Genomic DNA, 23,316 nt, shown 5'->3' on the forward strand with positions numbered 1-23,316 from the left:
AGTCGGTGATGCCATCCAACCATCTCATCCTCTGTCATCCCCTTCTCCTCCTGCCTTCAGTCTTTCCCAGCATCAGGGTCTTGTCAAACGAGTCAGGTGTTCACATCAGGTGGCCAAAGTATAGGAGCTTCAGCTTCAACATTAGTCCTTCCAAAGAATATTCAGGACTGATTTCCTTTAGGATTGACTGGTTTGATCTCCCTGCAGTCCAAGGGACCTTCGAGTCTTCTCCAACACCACAGGTCAAAAGCATCAATTCTTTGGCGCTCAGCTTTATGGTCCAACTCTCACATCCATACATGACCACTGGAAAAACCATAGCTTTGACTAGATGGACCTTGGTCGATAAGGTAATGTGTCTGTTTTTTAATATGCTGTCTAGGTTGGTCATAACTTCTCTTCCAAGGAGTAAGCGTCTTTTAATTTCACGGCTGCAATCACCATCTGCAGTGATTTTGGAGCCTAAGAAAATAAAGTCTCTCACTGTTTCCACTGTTTCCCCATTTAACTGCCATGAAGTGATGGAACCAGATGCCATGATCTTCATTTTTTGTATGCTGAGTTTTAAGCCAGCTTTTTCATTCTCCTCTTTCAGTTTCATCAAGATGCCCTTTAGTTCCTCTTCGCTTTCTGCCATAAGGGTGGTATCATCTGCATATCTGAGGTTATTGACATTTCTCCTGGCAATCTTGATTCCAGCTTGTGCTTCATCCAGCCTGGCATTTCAAAAGATGTACTCTGCATATAAGTTAAATAAGCAAGGTAACAATATACAACCTTGACATCCTCCTTTCCCAATTTGGAACCAGTCCGCTGTTTCACGTCTGGTTCTAACTGTTGTTTCTTGGCCTGCATACAGATTTCTCAGGAGGCAGGTAAGGTGGTCTTGTATTCCCATCTCTTGAAGAATTTTCCAGTTTGTTGTGATCCACATGGTCAAAAGCTTTAGCGTAGTCAATGAAGTAGATGTTTTTCTGGAACTCTTTTGCTTTTTCGATGATCCAATGGATGCTGGCAATTTGATCTCTGGTTCCTCTGCCTTTCTAGATCCAGTTTGAACATCTGGAAGTTCTCAGTTCACATACTGTTGAATCCTAGCTTGGTGAATTTTCAGCATTACTTTGTTAGTGTGTGAAATAAGGGCAATTGTGTGGTAGTCTGAACATTGTTTGGCATTGCCTTTCTTTGGGATTGGAATGAAAACTGACCTTTTCCAGTCGTGTAGCCACTGCTGAGTTTTCCAAATTTGCTGCCATACTGAGTGCAGCACCATCACAGCATCATCTTTTAGGATTTGAAATAGTTCAGCTGGAATTTCATCACCTCCACTAGCTTTTTCCATAGAGATGCTTCCTAAGGCCCACTTGACTTCGTACTCCAGGATGTCTGGCTCTAGGGCAGTGATCACACCATTGTGGTTATCTGAGTCATTAAGATCTTTTTTGTATAGTTCTTCTATGTATTCTTGCCACCTCTTAATATCTTCTGCTTCTGTTAGGTCCATACCATTTCTGTCTTTCAATATCACTTTAGAATTTAATATTCATTGAGTTGTACACTAATGATGTTATGCATTTTTCCGTATGTATGCCATACTTCACTAAAAAGGTTTTTTTTTAATGACTTCAAAAAGGAAATACTAAGATTTCTTAATTTAGCCAGATCCCAGGCCCTAATGCAGAATATTTAGTGTTACTTGAGTCCATTCTATTTATCTGGTTAGTTAACTAAAAGCAGATTAGAAACTGCAAGACACAGGAATGAGGAAGGGGAATGTACAGATGCCCAGGATAAAGTAAAACCAGATAAAGCAAGAGAAAACTAAGGAAGGACCGTGACAGAGGATGAGAGAGAGCAAGAAGGAGTATTACCAAAAGCAGAAGAAAGAATTCAAACAATCTAAGCAATTCTGGACCATTTATCAATTCCTGCACAGTCCCACTGTCCCCAAAGATATCTCCATGTTACAGAAGAGTGCAACAGATGAAGTCATAATACTCTAAATCACCAGAGAGTAAACTATGTCCAGGACTCCCTCCCTGAAAAAGTGAGTATGTAAAACATGCTATCAAGCCATTTATCAAAAAGGGAAAACTTACCTTTTAAAGACTTGATATTTAAATAATTATCCAGGAAATAACCTACATAAAACACTTATTCCCTCAAAAAGTCAGATGAATGGGTTATTACTGTTACTCAAAAAAGATCATAGGGTGACAACAAAATGTTGCAGAATATATCACACAGAGAGAGTCCCTCTGGGGAACAGACACTTCAGCGAATCATCCAGCATTGTTACACTGGAGATTTAAATATCACGCCTTCAAAAACGACCCACAATTCAAGAGGTCAGCACACATCATCAAAGGTGAGCTCAAAACAATCAGAGTCACAAGGCCAGACCCAGAGAAAATTTTATGTGGAACACATTTATTTTTCCTCAGCACTTAACTATAGTGGCCTTTTGAAGAAGTCTCCACATCTTCTTCCTTGTTGTTGTTCAGTCACTCAGTTGTGTCTGACTCTTTGCGACCCCATGGACTACAGCACACCAGGCTTCCCTGTCCTTCACTATCTCCTGGAGTTTGCTCAAACTCATGTCCTTTGAATCAGTGACGCCATCCAACCATCTCATCTTCTGTCATCCCCTTCTCATTATGCCGTCAATCTTTCCCAGCATCCGGGTTTTTTCTACTGAGTTGGCTCCTCACATCAGGTGGCCAAAGTATGCCAGCGGAATGATCAGGGTTGATTTCCTTTAGGATTCACTGATTTGATCTCCTTGCTATCCAAGGGACTCTCAAGAGTCTTCTCCAGACCACAGTTGGAAAGCATCAACATCTTCTTCCTACCAAGCTCCCTTTCCCATGGAAGCAACAGTTAGAACTGGACATGGAACAACAGACTGGTTCCAAATAGGAAAAGGAGTATGTCAAGGCTGTATATTGTCACCCTGCTTATTTAACTTATATGCAGAGTACATCATGAGAAACGCTGGACTGGAAAAAACACAAGCTGGAATCAAGATTGCCGGGAGAAATATCAATAACCTCAAATATGCAGATAACAACACCCTTATGGCAGAAAGCGAAGAGGAACTAAAAAGCCTCTTGATGAAAGTGAAAATGGAGAGTGAAAAAGTTGGCTTAAAGCTCAACATTCAGAAAACTAAGATCATGGCATCTGGTTCCATCACTTCATGGGAAATAGATGGGGAAACAGTGGAAACAGTGTCAGACTTTATTTTTTGGAGCTCCAAAATCACTGCAGATGGTGACTGCAGCCATGAAATTAAAAGATGCTTACTCCTTGGAAGGAAAGTTATGACCAACCTAGACAGCATATTGAAAAGCAGAGACATTACTTTGCCAACAAAGGTTTGTCTAGTCAAGGCTATGGTTTTTCCAGTGGTCATGTATGGATGCGAGAGTTGGACTGTGAAGAAGGCTGAGTGCCGAAGAATTGATGCTTTTGAACTGTGGTGTTGGAGAAGACTCTTGAGAGTCCCTTGACTGCAAGGAGACCCAACCAGTCCATTCTGAAGGAGATCAGCCCTGGGATTTCTTTGGAAGGAATGATGCTAAAGCTGAAACTCCAGTACTTTGGCCACCTCATGCAGAGAGTTGACTCATTGGAAAAGACTCTGATGCTGGGACGGATTGGGGGCAGGAGGAGAAGGGGATGACAGAGGATGAGATGGCTGGATGGCATCACCGACTCGATGGACTTGAGTCTGAGTGAACTCCGGGAGTTGGTGATGGACAGGGAGGCCTGGCCTGCTGCGATTCAAGGGGTCGCAAAGAGTCGGACACGACTGAGCGACTGAAGTGAATTGAGGCTTGCTTTCACAAGCTGGGTTGGTGGGGTTTTCCTGCTAAAGTGTTTCCATCACTCAGGTGTAAAGGAACCAAAGGTTGTTAAACACCACAGTCTGTGAGACTGATACGATCACATGGCAACAAAAAGGAAAATAAGGAAGCTGAGGCTCAGTGCTTACCCCAACATCTCAACCATATCAGGATTCTGACTAAACTCAAAATCCATGGGTTCATAGATTTTTCTAAAGGAAAGGAGTAGGGACCTCCCTGGCAATCCAGTGGTTAAGACTTCGTGCTTCCAATGCAGGGAGCACAGGTTTGATCCCTGGTTGGAAAACTGAAAAAAAAGAAAGAAGCAGACCTGTACCCTGGCTGCCCTTACCCTCCTCCCAGCACTGACCTCGGACACTGAAGCCGGAGAGAGACGTCAGAAAGCGGGTGGGGCGGTAACTACAGCCTAACCAGCTGCCTGACGTCACAATAAAGGCTCAAAGGGCAGCGACCAACAGGTCTCTAACTCAGCTAACCCTTCCTCCTACTGGATATGAGATAAAAAGCTGCCAATGCTCCTCGATCTCTCCTGCCTGCAGGGAAATGAGGCTACCCTCCTTCCTTCCTGTCACTATTAAAATCCTGAAATCATTAACTAGTAGCTATTTCCCATGAGCTGTTGCTTTTAAAGGCATTTTCTTTAGCTATCCTACTTTATTATAATTTTCATAAAAGACTCTAAAATGAGGGACAATTACCAAGCTGTCACTGCACTGTCAAAAAGGAAGTCTTATTTTAGGGTAACATTAAATAATGTTTCAAGTAAACATATCATTATAATATGCTGGGACCACCTCTAATCAGGAAAAAGATTCTTTCTACCAATGTGTTCTTATCCAGTTATAGAGAGCTATTGACCTCAAAGAAAAGGCTGAATTTCCTTTCCTACAGTTTAAAAACAGTCCTTTCTCTGCTCCCATTATTGCTCAAAGCAGAGAAGATACAAAAGTTAGTCCCCTGCTCATTCACTCGCTCATGAATATACACATGAAGGACAGCACCTGACACTATGGGAATAACGAGAATTAGAGGATGAAAGGTCTGGAGAAACGCCTGTTTCTTCATCCACAAAACAGAAAAAAATATGTATATCCACCTTACACTGTTAGGAGTACACAAAATAACCCGCTATGCAGGGCAACTGCTAAGCACCCATGTTACCTACAAGAAGAAAACAAGATAAAGAAAATCATGTATGTATGTGTGTTAACATTTATTTAAGTCAGAGAGATTATGAATACACATATTTGCTTCTACTAAAACACTGAAAGAATAAATCATAAAATTTACAGAGGAAGGGAATAGAATACAGTCATCAGAAACTAGACTTCTTTGATATTTGGCAAAACTAATACAATATTGTAAAGTTTAAAAATAAAATAAAATTTAAAAAAAAAGAAATGAAAAAAAAAAGAAACTAGACTTTTTTGAACAGATCTTGTTTTGTATATCTGACTCAGGCAAATGAATTTTATTTTTTATATAATTACACAACAAAACTAAATTCTAAAAAACAATTCCTCAAAACCAAAAGCAGAAAGAACAAACGAATGTATATATCACACTGGTGACTAAGTCACACTTGAGAACTATTCCAAGAAACTTTAAAACTAAAATATGACTGCACAGTCCTAGTAGGACATATCCTAGGGACAAAAATTAAACTTTTAAATATTCATCCTGTTTGGTGCTAATATTGAGATTATTGTGATGAGACTATAAATGCATTGTGAGATAATGTAAACAAGAATTTACACTAGGGTTAAGAATACGATTTTCAGCTTAGGAGAAATATAGACATACGATCAATGAGGTTAAAGAAAAACCCTGAATTCCTGAATGAAATTCAGTTCAGTTCAGTTCAGTTGCTCAGTCGTGTCTGACTCTTTGCGACCCCATGAATCGCAGCACGCCAGGCCTCCCTGTCCATCACCATCTCCCGGAGTTCACCCAACTCATGTGCATTGAGTCGGTGATGCCATCCAGCCATCTCATCCTCTGTCATCCCCTTCTCCTCCTGCCCCCAATCCCTCCCAGCAGCAGGGTTTTTTCCAGTGAGTCAGCTCTTCACATGAGGTGGCCAAAGTATTGGAGTTTCAGTCTCAGCATCAGTCCTTCCAAAGAAATCCCAGGACTGATCTCCTTTAGAATGGACTGGTTGGATCTCCTTGCAGTCCAAGGGACTCTCAAAGAGCCTTCTACAACACTACACTTCAAAAGCATCAATTCTTTGGCACTCAGCTTTCTTCACAGTCCAACTCCCACATCCATACATGACTACTGGAAAAACCATAGCTTTGACTAGACAGACCTTTGTTGGTAAAATAATATCTCTGCTTTTGAATATGCTATCTAGGTTGGTCATAACTTTCCTTCCAAGGAGTAAACGTCTTTTCATTTCATGGCTGCAGTCACCATCTGCAGTGATTTTGGAGCTCCAAAAAATAGTCTTGACACTGTTTCCACTGTTTCCCCATCTATTTCCCATGAAGTGATGGGGCCAGATGCCATGATCTAAGTTTTCTGAATGTTGAGCTTTAAACCAACTTTTTCACTCTCTTCTTTCACTTTTATCAAGAATGAAATTATCAATATGAATTCTTGACTTATAAATCACACGTTTCCTCACTCTGTCTACTGAGACCCAGGAAACCAGGTAGACCCCTATGGCCTCGACTGTGGCCTCTCAGAACCATCTGCTACTAAAAGGAACTAAGTCTCCTTAAAGAAATGACTGATTCCACATCTGGAGCAGGAAACATGTAAGATAAGCCTGGAAAATCTTAACTTCCTGTATTTTGGGTTGACATCACAGACTACTAGTATAGTGCCAAAAGGACTCGGTAGGCAACTTATCCCAATGGCCAAAAACAGGACAAGTTGGGCATAATAAGGTTAATAACTGACTCAGTCCAGTTCAGTTGCTCAGCTGTATCCAACTCTTTGTGACCCCATGGACTGCAGCACTCCAGCTTCCCTATCCATCCACAACTCCTGGAGCTTGCTCAAACTCATGTCCATCGACTCAGTGACGCCATCCAACCATCTCATCCTCTGTCGTCCCCATCTCCTCCTGCCAGTCTTTCCCAGCCTCAGAGTCTTTTCCAATGAGTCAGCCCTTTGCATCAGATGGCCGAAGAATTGATGCTTTCGAACTGTGGTGTTGGAGAAGACTCTTGAGAGTCCCTTGGACTGCAAGGAGATCCAACCAGTCCATCCTAAAGGAGATCAGTCCTGGGTGTTCTTTGGAAGGACTGATGCTAAAGCTGAAACTCCAATACTTGGGCCACCTCATCGGAAGTATTGGAGCTTCAGCTTCAGTATCAGTCCTTCCAATGAATATTCAGGACTGATCTCCTTTAGGATGGACTAGTTTCATCTCCTTGCCATCCAAGGGACTCTCAAGAGTCTCCAACACCACAGTTCAAAAGCATCAATTCTTCTGGCACTCAGCTTTCTTTATGGTCCAACTCTCACATCTGTACATGACTACTGGAAAAACCATAGCTTTGACTATACACACCTTTCAAACATGTATCTAACTCCACACAGTTACAACAACAACAAAAAACCCACTAATTATTTTGAAAACTAGAAAATAAGGGGGGAAAACCCACCAAATATTTATCTTGTCTTTCTTCTCAAAAGTTACTTTGAAGTAACCAAATCACTAACAAGGGCAAGAGTCTCTACAGAAGTATTCCAGAGACATGTTAAAATTAAAACCGCCATTTTTCAACCCTTAATGAACAAATGGACCAAGGACCAACCATCAGTGACTGCTAACTTTGAGAGGGACACAACCAGATAGGACAGGCTTCCTGATGGAGCTGATAACATAAATGCATGTGTACTGAGCAACATTTTTCTTTTTTCTCTTTTTATTTTTTATTTTTTTGGTTTTGTGAGGCTCAGTTTCTTAAATTCCTGAGAACCAGACAGCTTTGCCTTGCTCTTAAAGTCAAAATTAACATAACACTTTTCAGAAACTAGCTTTACCAGAAAAAAATAAGCCTCTAGATCTAACTACCATTTTACATGAAAAGCATAGACTATATTTTCACTGAAACTAAAGGAATAAACAAACAAAATCAGACCCTGAGAAGCTGCACAGCAGTGCTCTTCAAAGTGTGGTCCACAGACAGGTGCAGAATTCAAAGTAAGCATTAGAAACTTTATAACAAATTTTTTTATGCACCTGGTATGCCTTTTTCCTGGAAAATTTTGTACTTCTCTCATCTTGGGCTGGTGAAAAAAAGTTTAAATGCAAAGCTAAGAAACTTATACATTTTGTATACAAAAGAAAAACTAAGGCAACTTTTGAAAACAGAAATAATGTAATTAAAGGTAACCTTTAAGATTAATCTGGCAGCAATAAAAACTGTCAACAGGACAGACTTTAGAAATGGGAAAGGGTAATTTGGGTGTCCACAGACTTGGAATGAGCACCTTCTACTTCTGGAATACTTACAATACTTACTTTACATCTTTTCCTTTAACTTCATAAAAACCACCCAAGACTTGAGTCCTGGCTCTGCTACTTACTAGCACTGAAGCCCTGTATCCTAATGTTTTAAATGGAATAGCAATAAGGGCATTTCCTGACCAGTCCTACACAGTCTTCTGAAGCGTGAACTGTTTGTTTGTGGACACACTGCTTGCTACCATCCAAGCTCAACAACTGGAGGGAAGAAGCAACAGATGTCGGGTGACTGGCCAGTTCCTCTAGGAACTGCCACAATTTGTGGCATAAAACAATGGTTTCTAAACAGAGAAAGATCACAATCAAACAAAAAAACAAGATATCCCGATGTGCTCCACTGCAAACATTGTTTGTGAAACATAAAAGGTCATTTGAGGAACCGCCAATGAACAACTAATTAGCAGAACAAACAAGAATCATTTTGAAGGAAAAAGCTACAGAGGACAGAACTTTAAATTACTCCATTTTGAATGGTTTCTTTTCCGTGACTATATATAAAAGGTTTTTTTGTGGAAATCATGAGGTCATTGTTTTCCAGTCTTCACTATAGGAAACAGCTGTGGAGAAGGGCACAGAGCTCACTGTCCCATTCAGCAGCCCCGCACTGTGACGAGCGCACAGATGGCCACAGGAAGAATCCACCGAACCACACACCAATAACAAAACAGAAGTGGCAGAGGCAACCGCAACACTCTACACCCCACCAAGGAAGACAGAAAACAGCTAGCTCGGGACAAGCATCTGCAGTACTACATCTGTATCAATTTCAGAGAGATTTCCAATTCAGACCATATCAGCGCCTTTCTACATGGGTCACTGAAAACTTAAGGTGATTCAATTTATGTCCCCGCCTGATAGATGACAGACATTCAACAAATGTAAAACCACCACACGAGACTTCCTAGGGCTCTTATGCTCACTGATGCTAAAGCTGAAACTCCAATACTATGTGAACTGTCTAAAACTGAACTTACCCATCCACCTGCAGAATGGTTTTCCACTGGGCTTTCAGTCTTGAAAAGCACCGTCCTAAGGCGCACTTACAAATCATCCACCTTATCTTCATCTCTCCATCTCTCTACCCTTCATGTTAAGCTGCCAAACACTGTCAACTCTGCTTTAATATGCATTTTTTTTAATATGTTCAAAAGTTAGAGGAAAGGAGCAGGAGACAAGGAATGAGAAATAAACTGAATGCAATCCAGTCTATTATGGGGTATGTAACTCTCCCTTACAAGACCACCTGGGCCTCTGGTGAAACCTGTCCAATAATAAAAATACACTGAGATGAGGCAGTTCATTCCGTTTTCAGACAACTTGCTCAAAAAATTCTGTATACTGAGGTATACCACCCCCTTCTCCAATTTCTCCCCTTCTCTCTCAAGGCCTAAAGCCTAAGTGTTAACTCACAGTCCTCAGAGGTCTGGCCCATCTGTGTACAACAGAAATGACCCATCACCGGCACCTCGATGTTTACAGCTGAGGCGGGTCTGCAAGCTGTCCTTCCTTGCTGAGGCGCTTTCAGTTCAGATTAACCAAGCACCTCCAAGAGGTGCTGGGCAAGACAGACTCGCTGCCCTAGAGGGTCTCTCAGTGGCGTGGAGGAGACAGACATGAACAGGTTTAGGAAACAGAATCCTCTTGCCTCTGAGAGGAAATTTTTCTACCCTTTTGACAGTTATGCAATATGAGGATTATCTGATCCTTGGAAGAATGTATGACTAAATTCATCCAATTCTGTTATCTTCTGGGGGAACAGGCAGTTCTTTTAATAACTATTTCAATTTCTCCCTCAGTTATCAGTCAGCCAGGTTTTCTTACTGTAACATTATTATTAGTTTGTTTTGTTTAAAGTTGTGGATTTTATCAGTGACAGGCAGACATCCAGCAAAAACGGTTTTTTCCCCCGAATTAATATAGATACTTTACCCTAAAATTCACACAGGATTAGTTTCTGAAACTTGACAAAAATGATTCAAAAATCTTTCTGGAGAACTTGTAAAGAGCAAGATAACACTTCTTACCCAATAAACTCAGTACTTCTCTGCACTGGTTTTAATCATGTCTATTATTGCAGAACAAAAATAAATGTTCCACAGTGGGAGGGAAAAAAGAATAGCATGAAAAGAACAAGCAACAACAATGCCATGTGGTACCAATAAAAGTACTGATGAAACAGAATACAGAATTCCAAAATAGACCATAAAACTCTAAATACGGAGAAGACCTCTATAAATAAGCAGGGTGATAATAAGGTTGGGGTAACAATACCAGTTAACACTCACTAGCATTGACGACATGTCAGGCCCTCGGCCAAGTTTTTCTCTTTTTTTTTTTTTAAAAATGAGGTAGATATATTCTTATCCACATTTTACAAATAACGAAACTAAGCCTAGAGTTAAGTGCTCGAGGTCCCGTAGCTAGTAAGTGGTGCAGCCATGACTGAAACACAGGCTCTCTGGCTCCTCAGTCCAGGTTCTCAACCACTCACTACACTATATAAGATGGGAAATCTCAAACCTGAAAATAAATCCCCACCTTCCACATGCACTAAACTAAACCAAACCCCAAACTACTGGAAGAGAAATATTTCAGAACACAATGGAAAAAACAAAAAATAAAACAGAAAAATTATCCTGTATGAAAGCGTAACTTTTCAGCTATATAGTAACAAAAACAATAAGGAAAAAGGACAGGTTCAAAAACATTAAAACCTTCTGTAATATACAAAAGTAACAAAACTAAAAGAGCAATAGACTGAGAGAAGTGTCTGTATCAAATGTCTCAAGGTTTATGAAGGTGTTGCCTTACACACATTACACTATTCTATAAAGAGCTATTATAAAGTTTCCCAAAAGAAAAGAACCTTCAAAATCCCAAGGGACACCATGACCATCAAGCAGGATTTATTTCTGGAATGAGGGGGGTTCAACATACAAAAATCAGTCAATGTAATACACCACATCAATAGCTCAGTTGGTAAAGAATCCACCTGCAATGCAGGAGACCCCAGTTCAATTCCTGGGTCAGGAAGATGCTCTGGAGAAGGCATAGGCTACCCACTCCAGTATTCTTGGGCTTTCCTTATGGCTCAGCTAATAAAGAATCCGCCTGCAATGTGGGAGACCTGGGTTCGATCCCTGGGTTGGGAAGATCTCCTGGAGAAGGGAAAGGCTACCCACTCCAGTATTCTGGCCTGGAGAATTCCATGGACACTACTGAGCAACTTCACTTCACTTCAAAATGCCACATCAATAGAATGAAAGAAAACTACCACACAATCATCTCAATTGATTCAGAGACAGCACATGACAAAACTCAACTCTCTCCCATGACAAAGACACTCAAACTAAGAAGAAAACTTAATGTGATAAAACCAGTATCTAAAAAGTGCACAGCTAACGTTATACTCAATTGTGAAACACTGAAAGCCTTTCCCCTGAGATGAAGAAACAAGACAAGGATGCCCATTTTCACCACCTCTATTAAATAGAATATTAGAATTTCTAGCCAGAACAACTAGGCAAGAAAGTGGAAGGGGGAATAAATTAAGAGCCTGGGATTGGCAGTTACAAACAGATAAATAACAAGATCCTATTGTATAGCACAGAGAACTATATTCAATATCTTATAGTAAACTATAATGAAAAGGAAATGAAAAAGAACATATATATGTAACAACCACTTTGCTGTACACCAGAAACTAAAGTAAATCAACTAAGCTTTATTTAAAAAAAAAATATATATATATATATAAAAGGTATCCTAACTAGAGAGAAAGATATGAAATTCTGTTTGCAAAGAAAATGGTCTTATATGTAGAAAACCCTGAGGATTCACAGAAGACTGAGACAGCTAATAGATGAATTCAGCAAAGTGCAGGATATAATATCAACATTAAAAAAAAATTAGTTCCATTTCTATACACTAGCAATGAACAATCCAAAAAGGAAACTATGAAAACAGTTTCAAGTATATAACAACATCAAAAAGGATAAAATAATTAGGAATAAATTTAACCAAGGATGTGAAAAACTTATACATTGAAAACTGTAAACCTTAAGTGACAAAAATTAAAGACAACACATTTATAAAAGACACTGCAGTTCATGGATTGAAAGAATAGTGTTGCGATACTGATTCTACACAAAGCAACCTACAGACTTCAGTGCAATCCCTATAACAATCCCACTGCCATTTTCTGCAAAAATAAAAGCCTATTCTGAAGTTCATATGGAATCTTCAGGGACTCCAAAGCCAAAACAATCTTGAAAAAGAAGAACAAATCTGAAGGACTCAAACTTCTGATTTCAAAACCTACTACACAGCTGCAGTAAACAAAACAGTGTGCTGAAAACTGATAGGAGACAAAGACAGATATACAGACGCATGGGGCAGAACAGAGAGCCCAGAAATAAACCCTCCTCTATACAACTGGCTTTTCACAAGGGCCCCAAGACCATTCAACAAAGAAAAAACAGCAGTCCTTCCAACAATGGTGCTGGGAAAACTAAATACCCACAGACCAAAGAACCTTACACCATACACAAAGGTTAATTCAAAATGCATCAAAGGTCTAAATATAAGAGCTAAAATACACACTTTTTAGTAGAAAACAGGGAAAACTTGATGACATTAAATTTGGCAATGATTACTTGGATATGATGCCAAAAGCAAAGGTAACAAAAGAAAAAACAAAGATGAACTGGACTTCATCACAATTAAAACCTTTGTACACCAAGGGACAGTTATTAAGAGAGTGAAACAACCCACAGAATGGGAGAAAATACTTGCTAATCATATATCATGAGGGATTAACATCCATAATATATAAAGAACTCCTACAACTCAACAATAACAACAATCCAGTTCAAAAATGAGGAAAGTCCTTGGACAGACATTTCTCCAAAGAAGATATACAAATGCCAAGAAGCACTTGATAAGATAATCCAAGTCAATAGTTAAGTCATTAATGACTAATGATCCTTAGTCATTCAGTTCAGTTCAGTTCAGTTGCTCAGTCGTGTCCGACCCTTTGCAACCCCATGAATCGCAGCACGCCAGGCCTCCCTGTCCATCACCAACTCCCGGAGTTCACCCAAACTCAAGTCCATCGAGTTGGTGATGGCATCCAGCCATCTCATCCTCTGTCGTCCCCTTCTCCTCCTGCCCGCAATCCCTCCCAGCAGCAGGGTCTTTTCCAATGAGCCAACTCTTCATGTGAGGTGGACAAAGTACTGGGAGTTTCAGCTTCAGCATCAGTCTTTCCAATGAACACCCAGGACTGATCTCCTTTAGCATGGACTGGTTGGATCTCCTTGCAGTCCAAGGAACTCTCAGGAGTCTTCTCCAACACCACACTTTAAAAGCATCAATTCTTCGGCGCTCAGCTTTCTTCACAGTCCAACTCTCACACCCATACATGACCACTGGAAAAACCATAGCCTTGACTAGACGGACCTTTGTTGGCAAAGTAAGGTCAGAGACTTACTTTTTAATATGCTGTCTAGGTTAGAGAAGGAAATGGCAACCTACTCCAGTATTCTTGCCTGGAAAATCCCATGGACGGAGGAGACTGGTGGGCTACAGTCCAAGGGGTCCACTGAGCGACTTCACTTCACTTCAGGTTGGTCATAACTTTCCTTCCAAGGAGTAAGCATCTTTTAATTTCATGGCTGCAGTCACCATCTGCAGTGATTTTGGAGTCCAAAAAAATAAAGTCTGACACTGCTTCCACTGTTTCCCCATCTACTTCCCATGAAGTGATGGGACCGGATGCCATGATCTTCATTTTCTGAATGTTGAGCTTTAAGCCAACCTTTTCACTCTCCTCTTTCACTTTCATCAAGAGGCTTTTTAGTTCCTCTTCACTTTCTGCCATAAGGGTGGTGTCATCTGCATATATGAGGTTACTGATATTTCTCCCAGCAATCCTGGTTCCAGCTTGTGCTTCTTCCAGTCCAGCGTTTCTCATGATGTACTCTGCATGTAAGTTAAATAAGCAGGGTGACAATATACAGCCCTGACGTACTCCTTTTCCTATTTGGAAACAGTCTGTTGTTCCATGTCCAGTTCTAACTGTTGCTTCCTGACCTATATAGGTTTCTCAAGAGGCAGGTTAGGTGGTCTGGTATTCCCATCTCTTACAGAATTTTCCACAGTTTATTGTGGAAAGTCAAAGGCTTTGGCATAGTCAATAAAGCAGAAATAGGTGTTTTTCTGGAACTCTCTTGCTTTTTCTATGATCCAGCAGATGTTGGCAATTTGATCTCTGGTTCCTCTGCCTTTTCTAAAATGCGGTTGAACATCAGGAAGTTCACGGTTCATGTATTGCTGAAGCCTGACTTGGAGAATTTTGAGCATTACCTTACTAGCGTGTGAGATGAGTCAACTGTGTGGTAGTTTGAGCATTCTTTGGCATTGCCTTTCTTTGGGATTGGAATGAAAACTGCCCTTTTCCAGTCCTGTGGCCACTGCTGAGTTTTCCAAATTTGTTGGCATATTGAGTGCAGCACTTTCACAGCATCATCTTTCAGGATTTGAAATAGCTCAACTGGAATTCCATCACCTCCACTAGCTTTGTTCATAGCGATGCTTTCTAAGGGCCACTTGACTTCACATTCCAGGATGTCTGGCTCTAGGTGAGTGATCACACCACTGTGATTATCTTGATCGTGAAGATCTTTTTTGTACAGTTCTTCTGTGTATTCTTGCCACCTCTTCTTAATATCTTCTGCTTCTGTTAGGTCCATACCATTTCTGTCCTTTATCGAGCCCATCTTTGCATGAAATGTTCCCTTGGTAGCTCTAATTTTCTTGAAGAGATCTCTAGTCTTTCCTGTTCCGTTGTTTTCCTCTATTTCTTTGCATTCATCGCTGAGGAAGGCTTTTTTATCTCTCCTTGCTATTCTTTGGAACTCTGCATTCAGATGTTTATATCTTTCCTTTTCTCCTTTGCTTTTTGCTTCTCTTCTTTTCTTCTTTTCGCAGCTATTTGTAAGGCCTCCTCAGACAGCTTTTTTGCATTTCTTTTCCATGGGGATGGTCTTGATCCCTGTCTCCTGTACAATGTCATGAACCTCCATCCATAGTTCATCAGGTACTCTATCAGATTTAGTCCCTTCAATCTATTTCTCACTTCCACTGTAGTCACAAGGGATTTGATTTAGGTCATAGAGAAATGCAAATAAAAACAACAATTAGGTAACACTTCACACATGCATAACATGGTTATTATTTGAAAAAAAATGGAAAACAGCAAGTGTTGGCAAGGATGTGGAGAAATTGGAACCTTCATGCTTTGCTGGTGGCGATGTACAAAGGTGTGGTCACCGCGGGAAACAGTTTTACAGTTTCTCAAAAAGGGGGTTGAAAACAGTCAGACACAGCTGAGCAACTTTCATTTTCACAGGGCAAATTGCCCAATAAAAGAGGACTGGATGATTAAATTATCACTTAGCAGTATGACACCGTATGTATCATTAAACTTTAAACAGTGTAACGACTACAATTTAGAAACATGGGGAAAAGTTTTATAGATTGCATGAAAAAAAAAAATCATAATCCAAAGCAGCTTGGCCAGAAGCTACGTAAAATGTGTACCATATACGTAGACAAGTACAAAATGTAGACAAGTACAAAAATGTAGACTGATGGCACTTCAAGGCAATGTGTTCAGTAAGTAGAGTGAGAACATGAATGTTATCATCACACTGCCCTGAGCTGAAGTTCAAGTTCTGTCTCTGGGAACATGTAGAGAACCAAACTACATCAAGGTCAGAGATCTAACCTTGCCTAAAGCATTACTCAGTGACCTGCTCCCCACCCATCCACCACCCTACCCTTCTGCTCCAACCACACTAGACCTTGAAATTTTTTGAATAAACCAAGTTGTTTGAGGTTCTAAGTCTTTGAACATGATGGGTTTTCCACCCTGTTTCCAACAGGCCTTTCCCACCTCTCCCTTTATCCACCAAGAGGATTCCTACCAAATCCTTCCAGACTCAGCCCAGGGGGCATGTCTTCAGTCCCCCACCACTCTCAGATTCCCCTTTTAGGTTTACACGGCACTTCTGTATACACCTCTATCACAACACTCATCCAAACCTACTGCAATTGATTCTTTACCCCTGCCTTCCCTTCTAGACCCAGAATTCCCTACAGGCATGGACCATCTCACTCATCCTCGTACAGCCCGGTGCCTCCCAACACAGGACCAGCCCAAGCAATGTGCTCAATAAATCTGCAGGCTTAATGAATTATGTCTACAATACTTCAACCTGAATTTGACTCTTAATGGATATAAACTGATGTTTCTGCAGCTCTGTACAGAGCTGTATTCAGGGCTAAGAGCAGGAAGTCAACCAAAATAAGACAAGCTTCATGACTCAGCTTTCTTGGTTTTCTGCCTCTCTCTCTGCCCCTTTAACAAGTCCAACAAGTCCTTCCCTCCTCCTATCCCCTTATTTTTAGTTTCCCCCAAGGGGCTGGCTGTGGGCTTCGGACTACACACTCAATACTCCTGGCTTTAGTTATCACCTCTATGCAGCTGAATTCAAGCTATCAAGATTCCTTCTTAGATATCCCATGACCCCAACCCCACATGTTCAAATTACAGTCATGATCTTCTCTGCCCTCAGTGCCCCTTTTTAGACTGCTCCATCTCTGCCAGCGCTCCCCTTACTGTCTCCATCACCCAGGTCTGAGCCTGGTGTTTCCTTTGCCTCTCCATCTCTTAGCTGGTGTTAATCGCTCAGTCGTGTCACACTCTGTATTTTAAAGAAATGCAGCCTGCCAGGCTCCTCTGTCCATGGCATTCTCTAGGCAAGAATACTGGAGAGGGCAGCCAGTCCCTTCTCCAGGGGATCTTCTGGACCCAGGGATCAAACCCAGGTCTCCTGCACTGCAGGTGGATTCTTTACCATTTGAGCCACCAGGGAAGCCCTAATGGAGTCTCCTTAATGATGTCACGACATCCTCCAAAATGTCTCTGGATTCACCCTTTCCTCCACCTCACGTCGCTTCTGTGACTGCCTTCTCCAAACCCTTACCTTCTCCTCCATTGTATTCAATTTTGCTCACCATCAGACCCATTTTTCTGAAACCTCTTTTTCCATCATACCAGAGTCTGCCCAGCTCAAGAAGCCTCCACTGAATCACTGCTGACTACTGCCTCAAGGCTAAATAGTTGTGGCAGGCTTTCATGGCCACACCTAATCTGTCCCCTTTCACCTCCTCAGCCATCTACAGTTAATTCCCCTTGTCACCAAATCAGTGGTTCTCAACCAGGGGCAATTTTGCCCCCCAGGGGACATCTGGCAAAGTCTGGAGACAGTTTAGATTGTCACGACTGGGGTGGGGGCAGGAGAGTACTACCTGCGCCTAGTGGGGAGAGGACCGGTACGCTGCTCAGCATCCTGCAACACCAGGACAGCCCCCACAGCAAAGACTCACCCAGCCAATAATGCCAGGTATGTCAACAGGGCCAAGGCTGGGAAAACCGCTCCAAACCCCAGGCCCCTGCAGCAGAGAGCCCAGGGCCTCCTGACCCCAGACGCTGTGCCTTTACTCAGATTATTCCCCAACAGTCTGAAATGGCATCTCTCTCTCCTTTAATGGACCAAGCTTTATTTATCTTCAAATCCCATTTCTAAGCTACTTCCCACAGTTTTAAATATCACCTACAGACCAATGAGTCCCAAATCTTTATCTCTAGCCAGCCCCGATCTTCTGAACACCAGACTCCCTTATCCACCTGCCAACTAGACACCTCTCGAGTGTCCTATTTAACCCATCTGAAACTGAACTCCAGAGCTGCTGCTCCTCAAGTAAGTGCACAGCACCAGTAATCACCCTGTTGCTCAAAACAAATGCCAGGGACTTACCCTGACTGCTCCCCTCTGCCTCAGCGCCTTCCCTGGAATCAATCCTTTAGCAAGTCCCGTCGAGTCTACCTCCAGATACATCTCAACTCCACCTGGTTCTCCATCCTATGCCCCACCGGTAGGTAGCTTTACCTTTGCAAAGCCTCCTAACTGGCCTCCCTGCTTCCAGTCTGTGTTAACTATTCAGACTCAGAACGTGATCACTTTACATTTCAAGATCATGCCAGAACTCTGCTTAAAATCTGCAACAGCTCCCCACTGCTCTTAGAATCAAACCTAATCCTTTCCTCTTGCCCTACAAGGGGGTCCTATAGGCCCCACCTCTGCACACCCAGCCCCCTTTTCCAGCTTCATCTATCAGATGCCCCACCCAGCTCTCTAAGCCATGAAAAAGGCCTGTCAAGACTTTCAAATGTACCCCCAGCCCTGCCCCTGCAGGGCCTTTTGAATACATTTTAATCTCCCTACCTGGTCATTACTCTCTCTCATACACCTTAGCTTTATCTTCTTAGCTCTAATTATTTTACTTTTGTATTTATTTTTGGTTGTGCTTGGTCTATGCTGCTGTGTGAGAGCTCTCTCTAGCTGCAGTGAGCAGGGGTTGCTCTCTAGATGCACTCACTGGGGTGCCTCTCCTGCTGCAGAGCACAGGCTCTAGAGCACACAGGTTTCTGGACCTGCAGTTCCCAGGCTCCAGAGGAGACTCAACAGACATGGTGCACAGGCATAGTTGCTCCGCTGCACGTAGGATCTTCCTGGAACAGGGATCAAACTTGTATCCTCTGCACTGGCAGGCGGACTCTGAACCACTGAACCACCACGGAAGTCCTCTAATAAATTTTAAATTTCACATTTACCAGTGTGTGCTGATGAATACATCTGCCTCCTCTGTAACAATAACAGTTTCAGGAAGGAATGGACCATGGGATCCGGCACCGTTTTTTACATTACTACGCTGTTTGGTTTACCCCTATATACCCAATGACTGGGGCTCCCAGGTGGCTCAGTGGTATAGAATCTGCCTGCTAATGCAGGATATGAGGGTTCCATCCCTGGGTCAGAAAGATCCCCTGAAGAAAGAAACAGCAACCCACAACAGTACTCTTGCCTGGATAATCACATGGACAGAGGAGCCTGGCTCCAGTCCATGGAGTCGCAAAGAGTCAGACACAACAGAACATGCACGTGTACCCAATGACTAGCGCAGCATGTGACATGAGTTAGGAGCTCCATACATTCATACATTCGCAGAAGCTTAACAGCCGGCAATGAATGAATGAATCTTCTACTTACACTTCTGCTCACCACGATTTCACCATTCTCTGAACCGCCCCCCGAACTTTACCAGTCAATACAATTTTTTAAAAATTTCCCTATAATACTGGTAAGGTCTCTGATGGCTAGAACTCTGTCCCAGAATCCTCACACTTAATCCTCTATTCCCAACCCCTCCCCTAAACCAGTCCCTTTGTACACAATAACTGCTCAGTAAACATGGTGTAAGTCAGCAAATTCCACAGCTGCCCTGTGTATCTCTGTTCCCCAACTAGTCGTCTTTACGCTTTCCTTGCACTTTCTCATGAAGCTGCACACATCAGCTGGGCATGTACTGGAGAGAGAGCCACATGCTGAAGAAGCGTGGAGAATAGGCATACCCAGAAAACAAGCCTAACCCACGTGAAAGAAAGTAAGTTTGAAAATTGATGAATAGGGCAGCCACTTGTAAGAGGAAGCATATATCAGGGGCGAGGCCCTAGCATGTAGCATGGATGGGTCAGTCTTGTCCTGCACAGGCTTTGACTGGGCAGTCTGGAGAGGGCCATCATCAGTGTAAACGCACGTTTCCTTTGTCTCAGCAACACCACAGCCAAGACTTACTCCTTAGAAAGGGAGACTAGATCCATGGTGAAGGACTGGCTAGACTGGCTAAAAACTATACAACCAAAACACATGAGTGGGCTTCCATTGTGTGTGCCAGCCATGAAGTCATGTCCGGCTCTTTTCAACCCCATGGACCCGCTACAGCGGGCCAGGCTCCTCTGTCCGTGGAATTCTCCAGGCAAGAACACTGGAGTGGATTGCTGTGCCCTCCTCCAGGGGATCTTCCTGACCCAGGGATTGAACTCAGGTCTCCCGCACTGCAGGCAGATTTTTTACCATCTGAGCCACCAGGGCATCTATACAACTGTTAAAAAGAATAACAAGGACCTGGATGTTATTAACAAAAAACAATAAAAGCTATGCTATCTGTGATATAATTTCAAGTCCAGGATAGGGACATAGAGGAAAGTAAGCTGCAGGACTCTATGGGGACTTCGAGCCCATCCACCAGAAGATGTGTCTGTTATATGCATTTAAATGGTCTGAGAGGCCAATTTTTTAAGGAAGACTTCCAAAAGTACCGAAGCCTCAGGAGCAAGAGCACATGCATACAGCTAGCTGCAGCTGACCTTATTTTCACTACGATTTGGCACTGCAAGCTTAGAGGGAAAAAATGCTACATGTTTCAGCACGTCCACCCGGCCTGTTGGTACATTTTACGTTGAGACCTGTTGTTTCAGTGGCTGTGCTGATAAAGAGACACAGAACCAGAGCTCCGACCGGCATGGGGGGTGGCGGGTGGTGACAAACTCGCAGTCAGAACTCTCCCCCAGCCTCTAGCCAGCAGGTGAGCCTCAGTCTCTTCACCCAGAAAGGCTGAGGATCCCTCACACCTCACCCGCGTCTTCTTCCAAGTCTACAATTTGATGACAATCTCAGTGCCTTTCTCCTTCAAAGCTTTGGAATTCATAAACAGAGGTGACCGCGTTTGACAGACAAGGAAACAGGCCAGGAAGAGACAGTCTTTCTATTTAATACTGACATAAATCGGAAGGTGATCAACACAATTTCATTTTGTTTCCTACTTTTCAAATCAATTTGAGGGACACCCTGAAGTCAGATTACTTCTTAGGAACCACTGTGAGATGTCAAGGTACTAAACCACTCCATACAACCAGGAAAACTTTCACCATAGGTCTGTACGTAAAATCAGAGCTCCCTAGTATAAGTCTGTGACAAAGTAAGTTGTGAATCTGAGCCAGTGAAGCCTGATGGCTAGCTTGTCTGCCACGACTTGTTTATACACATACACTCCATTTGTAACCATTTATACACATATACTCCCTTTGTAACCCAAGAACTCTCACTAATAAATAAGCACCACCAGGCACCAAAGTTCAAGGGGAAAAATGTAGGAGAGAAAATTCGATTTATCAATTACTTTTTGTTTTACAGCAGATTTGGAAGGAGTCCCCCATAGTTCTTTTATCAGTAGATCACTCTGTTCCAGTTGTTCTTTGGAAGCACAATTTGAAAACTGCTGCTATAAAACCTATCTTTGTTACTTGAAAGATGACCATCCGCCTTTCACTTACTGCAAAAGGGCAGTGAGTACTAGAAATCAGAGAGCATCTGTACAAACCTGGAACACCCAAGTGAGCATCCTATGAAAGTTAGGACAATACACTTATTTTCTCTTAGAACACTGAGCACTCAAGTTTCAAAATGATTTACTTACCCTCACAGTTTTACTAAGAAGACAGTGATCCAAGGATCCTGCCAGTAAAGTCTAACTTTTACTCTAGAGCTGCAGCAAACAGAGAAGAAAAAGTAACAAGACAACATTAAAGGCTGGGAAAGGAAGGAAAACTTGCACTAAGGAAATTCAAAATACTTCTCCAACAGTTTCTTAACCTCAGCACTATTAACATGTGGGGCTGGATAATCCTTTTTGAGGGATACTGTCCTACATGTTGTATGATGTGTGTGTTTGTGTGTGCTCATTCATGTCTAACTTTTTGCCATCCCATGGACTGTAGCCCAGGAGAAGGCAATGGCACCCCACTCCAGTACTCTTGCCTGGAGAATCCCATGGATGGAGGAGCCTGGAAGGCTGAAGTCCATGGGGTCGCTGAGGGTGGAACACGACTGAGCGACTTCACTTTCACTTTTCACTTTCATGAATTGGAAAAGGAAATGGCAACCCACTCCAGTGTTCTTGCCTGGAGAACCCCAGGGACGGGGTAGCCTGATGGGCTGCCGTCTCTGGGGTCGCACAGAGTCGGACACGACTGACGTGACTTAGCAGCAGCAGCAGCAGGACTGTAGTCTGCCAGACTCCTCTATCCACAGAATTTTTCAAGCAAGAATACTGGAGTGGTTGCTGCTTCCTACTCCAGGGGCTCCTTCTGACCCATGGATTGAACCTGTGTCTCTCGTGTCTCCTGCACTGGCAGGTGGATTCTTTACCACTGAGCCACCTGGGAAACCCATGTTGTATGACAGCCCCAAACCTGGAATCACCCCATTAGTTGCCAGCAGCAGCCCCACCCCAGCTGTGACACCCAAGTATGGGTCTCCAGACATCACCAAATGTCCCCAGGACTGGGGGGACAGGGGAGGCAGAAGTGCCCTGGCTGAGAACCACTACTGTAAGAGCAGGAGAAAAATGTCTGCGCAAAAAGAGAAAAAGATATAAGTGGCTGCTAGAGAAGTCTCTTAAAGCTTACCAAGACTGGACCACTCAACTTCTGTCATTCTGGAAAATGAAATCCAACCTTAACAACCATCCAGCTTACCCAAAACCAAAAATCTGTTTTCCTGGCAAGCTCCTAAGGCTGAAATCAATGTAGTTAGACTCCTAATTGAAAATCTTACAAACAAAATTGTTAGTAACTTGAAATCGTAAGTCAACAAAAATACATTCAAAGACATATTAAGCATTTTTTTTTGCACTCGCAAGGCAAATTATCTCAAGATGGTAAATTGTTTTTTATCTCCTCTGTCAACTGGTAGTGGCTGCCTGGAGCCCAGAATTCAGCAGGATTCTGAATGTGAGTTCGAGAGAAACGAATCGGCCTCAAATAGCGATGTCTGCCACCAACAGGTGAGGGGGGCGTGGTGACTGGTATGTCAGCATCCACTGGCTTCCTGTTCCACGGTCTTTGTTTTTCACAGGTGCAGAGTCTTCCGCAAGTGAGAGTGCCTGGCATGAGGCAGGTGAGCCACTTTGGTAGGCCGCCTAAGAGAAAACCCCCTC

The 23,316-nt window shown here is 42.5% G+C and overlaps 1 protein-coding gene across 2 annotated transcripts in view; it reads right to left on the reverse strand.

The window, feature by feature from the left end:
• Positions 1-23,316, reverse strand: part of USP31 (ubiquitin specific peptidase 31) — an 83,477-nt gene that overhangs the window by 56,267 nt on the left and 3,894 nt on the right. The window contains exon 1 of one of the 2 annotated variants that reach the window (XM_061401412.1): positions 17,403-22,305. The exons of the other annotated variant lie outside the window; for it this stretch is intronic. Coding sequence (XP_061257396.1) covers positions 17,403-17,414 — 12 coding nt within the window. The 5' untranslated portion in view covers positions 17,415-22,305. Of the gene's footprint in view, positions 1-17,402; positions 22,306-23,316 lie in introns of those variants that run through there. 2 annotated transcript variants of the gene reach the window in all.

The sequence above is a fragment of the Bos javanicus genome, chromosome 25, assembly GCF_032452875.1.
Source record: "Bos javanicus breed banteng chromosome 25, ARS-OSU_banteng_1.0, whole genome shotgun sequence".
Classification (NCBI taxonomy): domain Eukaryota; kingdom Metazoa; phylum Chordata; class Mammalia; order Artiodactyla; family Bovidae; genus Bos; species Bos javanicus.